This window comes from Brassica napus, chromosome C2, assembly GCF_020379485.1.
Source record: "Brassica napus cultivar Da-Ae chromosome C2, Da-Ae, whole genome shotgun sequence".
NCBI classification, from domain to species: Eukaryota; Viridiplantae; Streptophyta; class Magnoliopsida; order Brassicales; family Brassicaceae; genus Brassica; species Brassica napus.
The window spans coordinates 5,513,992-5,527,427 of record NC_063445.1 but is presented as its reverse complement, the minus strand read 5'-3'; the positions used below and the strand labels follow the sequence as shown (position 1 = coordinate 5,527,427).

Here is a 13,436-nt window from a genome sequence, read left to right as displayed (position 1 = left end):
CAATCAGACTCAAAACCTACAAACGATCAGTCAACAGCTCCGATACGATCTTTGACCCCAAATATCCCTATAGGGACCGTTCTTTGTAACACAGACGCTGCCTGGAACCCATCAACAAAGGAGACAGGACTTGGCTGGATCTTCATAGCTCCCAACGCCCCCCACAGCAAGGTTTTCAAGCTCAATCAGATGTGAAATCACCACTCCTCGCGGAGGGATTGGCGATACGTTCGGCCTTATCCTACGCGATTCATCTTGGATACACAAAAGTCTGGATCCGATCAGACTCCTTCGGGCTCGTTAGAGCTATCGTTTCGAAGGAAAAACCGAAGAATCTCTACGGAGTTCTTTCGTATATCGAAACCCTATCGCGTTCTTTGTTTTTCTGTTTCTTTTCCTTTGTAACATGAACTCCAACTGGGCCTGGTTCTAATTTCTAATTTGAATTAAGTTTCTCAAAAAGATGACTAATCTAAGTTTTGAGTTGATTTTGTCTTATTTATGTTCAAAACTATCTGACCAGAAGATTACCAAAAAAAAACTATCTGACCAAAACTCAATGGGAATTATTTATTTATTTTTGGTCAAAACCATTCGAATTTATTTTTATTAAACTATTTTTGTTCTAGATTGGATCTATTATTAGATTTTTATAAACTAATAACTTATAAGACAATCTTTTAAAATAAGCTAGGTATTTTCCAGAACCATGTGCAGTAATAAAAAAATTAAATTTAAATTAAATTTAAAATAAAATTTTAATTATTATTTTAGATTTTATTATTTTCTTACCCATATTTTAAATTCGATTTAATTGAATATTTAATTAAGATAAATAAATAATTTTGTTTATTTTAAATTATATTTAAAAATAAATATGTGTATATTCACAATTATAATCTTAGATAGGTTTTTTATCTATTTCTTTTGGATAAAATATATTAAATCAACTTGCACAAATTAATAAAACAAAATTTGAAATATAACTTGTATAATTATCAAAAAGTAAAACTAAACAGTATTTATAAAAGTTTTAGATATATAAAATAAACTAATGATATTAGGATTAAAAAGTTATAATTTTTTAGGAACTTAAAAATAATTGAAAATCTATTTTAGTAATGTGTATAATTATAAAACAGAAATAAATAATATTTCAAAATTTATAAAATATTATTATATTATTATTATTATATTATTCAGTGTCATATTTGAATAGATTTACTTAAATGATAATGTATCATTTACTATAATATTCTAAAAAATTACTAAAAATTTAAATAAACATTAAATATAACTGTACATGTCATATTTAGCCATAAGTCATTCATCATTTCTAGTATTCATGTCATATTTTTTTAAGTGGTTGTAGATAGAATATGTGTCAACTTGCACGATTGTGTATTGTTTTCTTGTTTAAGGAAAAACATTAATGAAACAAAATATAATCCAAGAAAAATGGCAACATCTTTTTTAATATAAATAACTATTACTTGCATCATTAATAAATAACGTTTTGGTTATGGATTTAAGTCCCATAAACTGATACATAATATATGGGCACTTGTGTTACAATATATATGTATATATGGACACTTTTCAGCATCCATGATACATAGATTGACATGTTAAATTTATAACGAGAAACCACATAGAAAAGGGAATAAAATTTGAAGCAAAAGAAAGTAACTTTTATATTTGGAACAAAGAGAAAGTAAAAACATTTTTACAGGAAGTAATTACACTAACATATGAAATAAAAAGGTTGAGCGGGACCTTGTGACTCTGGATGCAAAAAAAAATTAGCTTATTTGATCAGTTTGTAGATGATGGTTTGATATAATCATTTTGGTTGTGGTGGTGGTAACAAAACAATCAAGTATGTCTCATTTTAACACATCAAACAATCAAAATATGTCTCATTAACTATGTTAAATCAATCTGTTATCCCAATTAACATTGTCTTTAATTTAGTTTAGTCAAATTAAATTAAAGTATAAAATGGTTATTCAAGCTAAGTTAAGCTAATGGTTTAAATGGTCCAAGGCAAAGTTCATGACTTTCTCCAACCAAATTTGAAAGTTGGAGATTTAAATGATAATTTTCCCAAATAAAAAAGGAAAAAAAGTGACCAGCAGACAAAGACATAAATAAACACATTGTAAATTGTAACACAATACAAGAGATAAAAAAAAAAAAAAAAAAAAAAAAACAACCCACCCACATGAAGAAAACTTCAAAACCAAACAAAGAAATTTAAGTTATGCATGAATGATGCTCTCTGACTCCGAATGATATGAAACACCCGATTTAAGACGGAAAGAAAACATGATTTTACTACCACTTTTCTTCGCAGACGCAATGCAACGTTATGTATTTCCTCCTCTTTTCTCCTCACACCAATCTCTCCTGTTACAATCACATCACATCAAGATTGATTAACAAATCCATAGCCAAGAAGAGAAGTACGGAAAAACATTCTCAAAAGTAGAGTAAACCCACTTACGTTCAAACAATTGCACAGTTGTAAGCAGTGCAAAGCTTGATCAATGCATCTTGATTTGCTTTTTCGAGATTATAACGAATAACCCAAGGGTATCTACCAGGATGAGAAGCAGAAAGCATGGCCAGAGAAGTCACGAAGAACTGCTTTGGATCTGTAATGTCTTGGAGAGGATCCACTTCTCTTCTCCCAACATTGTAAAGATTCACAAAGGTAGCAGCTGTGTATCCAACGTTCTCTGATATTTCTGGCATCTCAGGTTCATAGATGGCTCTTTCCTGCTCAGGCCTTGAAACAAGAGTCACTATACTATTCACCATTCCCCCCCCCCCCATAACTTTGAAGCTGCTGGATCGAGAAGGGCTGGAGTCTCACATATGAGTCTTGTGGCGGCAACTGCGGTTAACTTTACCTCCATAGTTCCCATGATCAGCTTAAGGTCTGGAATCCAGAAACGGTCCACGATCGCAATGAAAATGTTCCGTTGAACAGCATTCATAGTGTCGACTAGATTAGCTGGTCCGTGCTTCACCAAGAAGAGGGATATGAATATTACTAGACATTTCTGGAGCTTGACAGACTTTTTATGCTCAAGGTGTGTGAACAGAGAACTCCATACAAACGTCATGTATGGTGCAATCACACCGTACTCCATATACTCAATAACAGTGTTGAGCACATAACAGCCTTGTTCGACTGTGCTAGGAGTTTTAACCAACTTGTCGAACACCCCCAACACTTGACCCAACAGATTCTTTTGAGTAACCTCATTTTGAGGTGCTTTCTGCAGGAAAGCCTGAAGCAAACGCACCAGTGCTGGGACTTCGTGGCTACTCCTCCACGAATTAGTAGGATTAGGTGCGAGGAGAAGCAAGAACATATAGTCCGGTGAAATAGGTTGTATGTTGAGCTCAACGAGCTGAGCCAGAAGCTGAAACGCATAAGGTATGAACTCGCGAACATCATCCGCCAAAATCATCTTCAGCCTTGGGAAAAGACTCGAGTCAAATTCAGTAATTAGCGAAATATCACGTTCACATGCCCTTCGGACAAGCACAGCCACGGACTCAAAGATGTAGTGATTAAATGTAGGATTCTTAGGATTTCTAACCACTTGACTGAGAACAGTGGTCAACAACCTCCCGAGTGATTTCCGCAACACCAAGAACCCGCATTATGCACTTGATAATATATTGATTCTCTTCAGATTCACTAAGATTCAGTGCATCAAACAGAGACGTCATCAACTGGAGCAAAAATGGACTTATATCACTACCGACATACCTGCTCCTTCCACCTTCGTCCTTGAGTAGCAAGAGCTTCTCTATGCACATAGCAGCATATGAGTGCACCACCTTCGACTCAGCTTGAAGGAACCGGACCAGCTCCGGGAACAGCTGCATTGCAAAGGGCTTTGGTAGATGACTACGGAACATTGTTAAGAACTTCAAGGACCCTGCCTTTAGCATTGGATAACTCGGGGATTATAAAGTTTGCAAAGAAGCTTTGAACATCAAAAAAAATCTGTAGGCACATACGCACCCTTCTTATTAGTAGCCAGAGACAGGACCAAGTAAATTGCACAATCCTTATCTTTCCACTGTGCAGCGGGATTTGTTGCAAAGGAACTCAAGAGCTTATGTATCTCATGAGAAACTACTTGTGTGGTTTGTAATTTGTGGCGAGTCCTTTGAGCAGCTCACAAGCGATTCTCCTCCGAGTATTTCCATCCATGTCTCGACGGATAAACTCCATAAAGTCCATCTTGAACAGTTGTTTATCTTTCTCCCTCAAAGAAAGATTGGGAATCACAATACTTTGGCAGATATCCCTGATCCCATTGTCGCCTGCAACTGCAAACAAAGCATGATGCGCACTTGTGGTGCTGACAGTGGTCAAAAAATTGATTGCTCTAGTAGCTAGTTGATCCCTGATGGGAGACTTTGAAACCTCTCGGAGTAGTGTACAAACCGCTAATGCAAAACCCTCCACGAATCGTTGGAATTTTTCTTCGTACTTGTCCATGTACAGGTTAATGTTGTCACAAACAGCAGAACGAAGATCATCCACAAGCTCTAACCCATCTGCTGTGCTTTCCAAAGATGGGTAATTGCAAGATAAACACTTGTTAAACACTCCCATCCACTCGTTCATATGATCCTTGAAAAACTCAGGCAACTCCTGAAAGTTGAACGAGAAAAATATTCTGCAGCAAAGACTTTGGGACTCGAAGAGAGGCCTAAGCATAGCTGCTGATCCACCAGCAGAGCAATCAATCAAAGAATCTGTTTTGAGGAAAAGTTCTTGCAACAGAGGAGCGAGAATCTCAAGGAACCCCTTCTCATGGGACTGATGATGCCTAAAGTTGTTGAAAATAGTATTAGCCACACGGAGAATACCATTGACGGAGGCGTAATGACCGGCAAGAGCAGCTTTCTGAAGGCTGGATGTAAGCTCAGGAAGCCAAGCAGCAGGCAAATTGTGCTTACATATGACGGCTAGGGCTTCATTGAGATGGGTCTGGATCAGACGGGAAGAAGAAAGCGTAAGGGGGAAGATGAGCGTATTGATCTGCTCCTTCTCGGAATCCCTGATCGGTGAGATACCAGAATCAGCACAAGGAAGCCACCGTGAACAGATATGATTCTTAAAGTTGAAGGCGGCGGCTTGGCGAGTCTGCTCATCAATTGAGGGCTCCGCAATCAGACGGAGGACGGCTAAGCCGTAGTTTGACTGCTTGGCGGCTACAAATAGCAATCTCTCAGCATCACGACGAGCCTCCGGGTTCGGAGAGAGTGTGTCCAGAAATCTTTGAGAAAGGAACTCAAGAGTCTTCTCATTCCACTCCATATCCATATTTCCACGGAGAACCTAGGTTTATGCGACGGAAGAGAGACGAGACTAGTTTTAGGGTGGTTTCTGATTGATTTCGAAAACGGATGATCCCCCGCCCTTTTTATTCTCAAACATGGTCGGTTTATTCTTTTATAAGCCCATTAAAAAGAGACGACAGTAGTTTGGATGATCCCCCCCCCCCCCCCCCACCTTATAGAGGTGCGACGTTTAATGGGCTTATGTTTCTTCTTTAACTCTAATGATTCGACCCCAATCCAATTGTTATCAATAAGTACACTTTAAAAAATCAACTTATTTACACACAAAAATGCCACTGAATAACTATTTTATTTAATTTAATCATATCATTTTTTAACTTACAAAACTTAACAATTTTATTTGTATGTTCCTCCCTAATCTTTTGAATGAATGTAACATCTGAATACATATATTGCATACAAATATTCTTCTGCTTATAGAGTTTGAATGGGGTTCCTCCACCCTTAGTGGATGCCCCACTTGTGTATTTACATTCACAAAACTGTTGAAAATAAATAATAAAAAGTGGGTGCTCCATTTGTGTTCAGAAATACGTTGAATTGCATTACAAAAAAAAAAAAGAACTGCTTTTACTTGAAGATAGGAGTGGAACAAGTGGGTGGGCACACAATTCAATAAGGATAAAACAATTTTAATTTTAGAAATATCAATTTTGTTTGACTATAAATAGCATGCATATGATACAATCTCTTTACAAAAAAACTTCATCTTTTTCTCTTTAAAATTTTCTTTCTTTGTTATTTGTAAAACGTGTTCTAAAACGTGTTTTTCAGCATTCTCCTTTCCACTATTTATTAAGGTACATTCATGTATATGTTTATAATTTATGGTAATTAAAATGAATTTAGTTAATTAATATTATATAGTTATTTTGTAATTAGGTTAAACTAATTTTAGCAACATAATACTTTGAGTTTACTTAATACAATATAAACTTATAATAATAATATTTATACTAGTAAATAAAATAATTGCACAGATTTGATGCATTACATATAATTTTAATTGAATCTAATTATAAAAAGAACTACAATAACTTTATTTGTAACTTAAATATATAACAAAAAACTAAAATTACATATAGTTTATTTGTTATTCATTATATACAAATTTTATAGTTTAAATATAAATGTAATAAATATACCTATTTTATCAAAACAAATGTGATATTTATAGTTATAAATATTTACATGAGCATGAGTATCCATATATTACATATAAGATATACCATTTTCTAAATTAATAAGATTTTATATAATTTCAGTATCTAGAATATTATATATATATATGTATGTTACCTTACGTAAGAACATGAACATGGGAAATAAAATTTTACACATCTAAACTAAAAACTAAATATATACAACAAAAATTATTTGAAGAAATATATGCAAATATTGTGATAATTTGAAAAAATATATGCAAATATTGTGACATATAAAAGTAATGCTTAAATCAGTATTTAGTTTTAATATAAATCATTCAGAATATTCATTTTATTTATATAAGATATATTTTTTAAATTTTAATTGCAGGTATGTCTAACCGGAGACAAAATGCAAATTCTTCTACGCATGGTGATACAAATCTTCCTACCGAAACAACATTGCGGGTAAAGTATTTTATATTTGTTTATGTAATATTGTCATAATTACGTAATAATATTTAAACTTTTAAAATGTTTGTAGAAAGGAGCTAATTTCAAATGGACTCCTAGCAGTCTTTATCGATTGCTTGAGTTATATGATGAAGCTGTTAAAATGAACAATTACCGTATAAAAGACCCTACATCTTTTGCCAAACAGTTTATGGTTGAAAAATTTAACGAAGAGTTCGGTTTAGATATAAACTATAAGTTTTTCAAAGAAAAACTCGATACCTTGAAAAAGAAGTACAAGAAGTATCGAGAGCTTCTAACTTCAACTGGTATCTCGGTTGATCCTATTACTTCTGAGATTGATGCATCTGACTCATGGTGGAAAGATCGTGAAGCAAGCACTGATTTTTTATACTGAAAATTTATTTACCATATATAAGTATAAAATATTTTAAAATATTCATTTTTTATTTATTTTAATAGGCATGTAAGATTGTACATGCATTTAGACGAAAACCGCCACACGGGTGGGAAATCATGGAACGTTGTTTCAAATTATACAATGTCCAATCACAATCCCAATATTCTGTCAACCAAAGAAGAGAAGAAATGATGAATCAAAGTGCCACTAATAATGAAGATCAGTTGTACCAAGAAACCTTTGGTGGTGAAATGTCAGACAATGAAGAGCCAGAGATGCAAGAAAACGAAGAAGTGTATCGTGTTAATATAAATGATGACACACGTCCTTCCAATGAGTTCACTCGTACCCATCTGCGTCATAGTTCTGCAGCGGGTGATCCGATTCAAACTCCTGGTTCAAGAGTTCAACAACAAGGCAGAGGAAGACGAGGAAGTTCTTCACAAAGATCATCGATACCTTCACGAGTTATACATGGAAGTGGTTCAAGAGGAAGTAAAAAAAGACAGTCATTTGTGACCACCCTCACAGATACAATGACTGGATTTAGGGAGTTTCAACGTCAAAGTTTACAACAACTACGCCAAAATCCGTTTGACCAAGACGACTATGACAATTTTGATGCGGCTGTGAAGATATTTGAATCGATGGAGCTACCGAATGACACAAAATTCTATTGGGCGTGCATTAACGAATTTAAAGAAGATGCATTCTGGCGAAAGTATTTTATTGATAGAGCTGAAAGTACTTTCGAAGAGAAGATACAATTTCTACAAGCATTAACTGGATATACGCGTGATGATGATTTTGTGGGCAAGCGATTAAGCTCATGTAAACCATTTGGGAGTCCAAGTTCAAGTGGTTTTCATTCAGGTAGTCCATCTTCTGGTGGTAATAATTCTTGGGGGAAAACTTCAGCTGGCCAATGGGGTCAACATCCACATGCTCAACAATGGGGTACACCACCAGGTGCACAGCAATGGGGCACACCACCAGGTTCTCAGCAATGGGGCACGCCACCAGGTGCACAACATTGGGGCACACCACCAACTGCTCAGCAATGGGGTACACCCCCTAATGCTCCGCAATGGAGTACACAACAAAATTCTCAGCAATGGGGAGCATATCAGAATACACAACAATGGAGGAGTTCATCACCGGTGGCTCCAAATTGGGATTCATCATCTAATCATTCACAGTGGGGTTCATCGCCAAATACTTCACATTGGCCTTCTTCGACGAATGTTCAACATGGATTTCCGCTTGAAACGCAAACTAGAAGTACAACAAATCCTCAGCAAGGATCATCAAGAAGGGAAATACCAGAAACACGTAAAACTGGAGGATTATTTAACATATGGGGAACCCAACAAGGACCTAATTTAAATGAAACTCATCAAAGCGATGATGATTACGCTTAGTTAGTAGATTGAATGCTTTTATAATAATGATGATGTTTGGTGTTTGATTTAAGTTGTTTTTAATATTTGTTACTTTTATTATGTGTAATACGATCATTTTTCTTATTTTTAATCAATCTAATACCTTTTAAAAAAAAATTTGTCAAAATATAGGCTTTTCGCATATGTCAACTACGAGCACAAAAAATTCAATTTTTAAGTTATGAAGAGAGAATTGAGTTATGAAATTTGGAGAGCGCACAATTTGAAGAGTTGATTATTGAACCGGCATTGAGTTATTATAATCGATATTTTGAAAGAGGACAAGTCCAAACAGATAGTGGGATGGGATGGAGAAATATTTGGCATCGATTACAAGAAGATCATGCTGCTTGTCTTCAGTTACTACGAATGTCACTTGACTGTTTTAGAACTTTGTGTCATAAATTGGAGACAACGTATGGCTTACGACCAACATTGAATGTAAGCATCGAAGAGAGTGTGGCCATGTTTTTACGAATATGTGGACACAACGAAGTTCAGCGGGATGTTTGATTACGATTTGGACGAAATCAAGAAACAGTGAAGGGAAAGTTTTTTGAAGTGCTTAGAGCAACTGAGTTACTAGCTTGTGATTATATCCACACTCCAACAACGCAAGAACTACACAGGATTCCTGACCGATTAATGGATGGAAAATATTGGCCTTTTTTTAGTGGATTTGTCGGGGCAATGGATGGTGTTCATGTATGTGTTAAGGTAAAGCCAGAAGTACAAGGAATGTATTGGAATCGACATGACAGAACATCATTTAACATAATGGCAATATGTGATCTGAATATGTTGTTCACATATGTTTGGAACGGAGCACCAGGATCTTGTCATGACACAGCTGTTCTTACGATGGCGCAAAATAATGATCCTGAATTTCCTTTGCCACCCGCAGATAAATATTATGTGGTTGACTCTGGTTATCCAAATAAACAAGGTTTTCTTGCTCCATATAAATCTTCACGAAACATGGTTGTTCGGTATCATATGTCACAATTCAAAAATGCTCCTCCTCCTCGGAATAAGCATGAATTTTTTAACCGGTGGCATGCATCTTTGCGTTCTGTCATTGAAAGGACATTTGGAGTTTGGAAGAAGAAATAGAGGATTCTTTGTGATTTTCCAAGATATAATATTGAAGTGCAGAAGAGAGTGGTGGTTGCTACAATGGGTTTACACAATTTTATCAGAATTTCAAATTTTATCGATGATGACTTTGCGGAGACATTAGGACAATCACCTACTGATAACGTTGATTTGGAGCATAATTCAAATGATATGGAAACAATTGTTACACCTGAAGGCGATGCAATGGCGGATATAAAAGAACAAATTGCAAATACATTATGGGCAAATAAAAACCGTATGTATTGATTTCTTTGATTATTGTATTTGGATTTTTTATATGTTTAATTTGAATTTACATTAGTTTTGAATTTATTTGAATATTTAAAAATTGATCTTCTAGTTACCATTTAAGCAAACATAAGAATACTATTTTTTCTGCAAAATAAACAAAATTATTTTTAATCATTCCAAATCATATATATATATATATATATATATATTTAAGTAATATATATTAAAAAATTATATTTGTACTTAAAACCTTTTTTAATTTATATACATTATTTAAATTTTATACAGTACTTTGGTCAGCTTTAAATAAGAATTTATATACATCATTCCAAATCAACAAAACAGTCAACAGCATCTTCAAATCGAAACTAACGTATATGTACCTTCTCTTCTTGATTACCCTAGAGTACCCTATCGTAAAAAAATTGGCACTCGCAATGACCTATATATATATCATTTAAAATGGACTTGAATACGGGAGCATTAGCAAAAAAATAATTGTGTGGGAACCTTTCAGCATGTAAGAAACATCTGATGACATATAAAATCGCAGAACTAAACTATTTTAATGGACCAATGCCCATCACTGAGATGTGGATATAATGTTAGACGGTGGTAGCACTTACCTGAGCATGCCTTGAAGATAAAATTTTCAGTTAAGTAAGCTTTTACTCTTGCACTTAGTCTACCATCAGTCATAACCCTTCCAATAAGGCATTATCTGCATTTATATTATATTTAATTTGTAATTTATCATATCTTCTAGATAGCCATAAGGATATGAAACAAATCGATTACCATACCTTTGGGTCAATATAATTTGGCAACAATCTCATAATGGACAGTTAAACTTTGGTAGTCATGATTTCAAGTGACTGAGAAGGAACTTCGGTTGGTGATCTGTCACACCTATCCGTTAAAACCCTTGAGAATTGGATGCTCTTGGGGTGCTGCCTATTGATTAATTTCCTGTCGCCAACAACATCTAAAACATAAACAAACAATTGACACGAATTAAAAAGTTACAAAATATATAACAGACTCATGTTTCAGTTAGAGATAAGTTTGGTATGCCACATACCATATAGATAATGTCAACGACCAATTTTGGCTCCAAAGAAATGAAAGCGAAACCGATGTGTGTCTATGTCAGGTAAGTAACCTTCAATATTTGAGAGGACAGAGTTGTGGGTGAAACAAATAGTCAGATTGTGATCAGTCATCAGAAAGCTTTCTTTGTTCTTAGTATCAAAGTAATTGGAGAGACTGTAAAAAGCTCCCACGCTTGAGAAGACTTTGGTAGCATCTCACACGATTTGGTGGAAAAAAAATTTGGATCACAGTTCCCTGTAATTGAATGTAGTAAGTCAGTAGATTCAAACAGTAAAACACAGTGACGAATATAACAAAAAATACATGTTCGTCAATATTCAGCAACTAAACACAAATTAATATGCATACTTTAGCAGGATTACATGGTTCCAAATCGGAGGTAACATAGGTGAAGTATATAACAGCCGGTGAATTTGGAGGAGCGCCAGAGTAGCTAGTCCCTTTTGCTAGCTTATCCATGGAACCGGTGGTGGACTTCGCCAGAGCGTCTGAGCAGCGAATGCCTTTCTGCTTATACATGGTTCCTGTGGCACACTTCTCCGGAAATTTGGTGGTCAACTTCGTCTGATTCCTATAACGTTCTGGCGGCAACTTTGACGCAGGATATCAAACCGACGATGTCTCCGGCTGAAGTTGACGACAAAACAATGGAGACTTTCGGGTTTACTTTGAAGTAAGCCTCGATGAAGCTGTTTAGCAATTTATATATGAGGAAAAAGTGAGGAAGGTAGAACGAAACAATAACTAAGAGATTAAAGAGGTCATTGATTGATCAAGAGGAGCAAGCGGTAACGGAGATTACAGAGCAACCGAGAAGGTGAAGACGAAGTGGAAGAGTCGGGGATGACCAACTCGTACGCTCCAGACGAAATTAGCGTTTGGCGAGATTGGGCTTGCTATGGACCGTAAAGAAAAGTAATGGCAGCCCAAACTAAGTTTAGTTTTGATCTTAACTCGACAGAAACAGCAGTGACATGGCAAAATATAAGTATATGATTGGACGATTTTTAAAGATGACGTGGACACGCTGAGAGCTGAGTATATTTGTCTTTTAGTATTGTAAGATGGTTCGACCCCAATCCAATTGTTATCAATAAATACACTTTAAAAAATCAACTTATTTACACACAAAATGCCACTGAATAACTATTTTATTTAACTTAATCATATCATTTTTTAACTTACAAAACTTAACAATTTTATTTGTATGTTCCTCCCTAATCTTTTGAATGAATGTAACATCTGAATACATATATTGCATCCAAATATTCTTCTTGTTATAGTTAGTATTTGTACTTGTGAACCATCGGCCATGTGATGATGGTAATAGGCTTTTAGGAGGCTAGCTAGCTTTTACATCATAAACAAACATATCTCAAACTAAGGGTTTGTGCCGGTTTCGCTAGTATGAACATATCTCAAGGAGGAAAACAGATGATCCCCTTTTTATTAGAATACAAATTCCTTTGTCGGTTTGGTAAAAAAATAGTGCTCTACCACGTTGAAGACGAGTCGTCCGTCAGAGATAGACCCCTCAAAAGATACAGTTCGGTTCACGAGTGGATCTTGGTTGGAAATCTCTGTGGAGACCCTCATGGGTATTCAGTCACCAGGTTCACTTAGAATCCACAGCTTGAAAGCGCTGCCTTTAACGTCGCGAAATGCCATACCTACTTTACCCCACGTGGTTGATAAGCGTATAGGTTGAGTCGAGAACAGTCAGGCCGGAGAACTCAGTTCCTCGGGAAGTTCAATGATGCTGCGGATTGATTTAGACACCAGGTCTAGTTTTATTAGACTATTTCCAGGATAGGTATACTCTGGAAAGTAGAGTGCAGACCCGATGCAGACGCTTCCTTCTTGTGGGATGTGTCTCGGGAGCCCTTTAGTTGTGACTTTTATCCACTCAGGTTCCGTCTGGTTCGTCAACGCCAACGTCAACAGATCAGGTTCCGTCTGGTTCGCCAACGCCAACGTCAACAGATCAGGTTTCGTCTGGTTCTTCAACAGATCAGGTTTCTTCTGGTTCGTCAACAGATGGTAGTCCATATTGTACTCATTTGTCGATGACTTATTGTAGAAAACCCCAAAAGCTGT

At 35.6% G+C, this 13,436-nt stretch overlaps 1 protein-coding gene and 2 pseudogenes across 1 annotated transcript; 2 read left to right on the top strand and 1 right to left on the bottom strand.

The window, feature by feature from the left end:
* Window positions 1-2,223: 2,223 nt before the first annotated feature.
* Window positions 2,224-5,520, bottom strand: LOC106416610 (annotated as a pseudogene).
* A 1,444-nt stretch (window positions 5,521-6,964) lies between these two features.
* Window positions 6,965-9,083, top strand: LOC125581334. Its single transcript, XM_048746582.1, has one exon. It carries the CDS (start codon window positions 7,533-7,535, stop codon window positions 8,835-8,837), a length of 1,305 nt encoding a protein of 434 aa, XP_048602539.1. The 5' UTR covers window positions 6,965-7,532; the 3' UTR covers window positions 8,838-9,083.
* Window positions 8,864-13,088, top strand: LOC125582123 (annotated as a pseudogene).
* The last annotated feature ends 348 nt before the right edge of the window (window positions 13,089-13,436 follow it).

Bases quoted from the DNA above. Each gene is read 5' to 3' on its own strand.
- LOC125581334 (XM_048746582.1), top strand. From the start codon at position 7,533: ATGGAACGTTGTTTCAAATTATACAATGTCCAATCACAATCCCAATAT.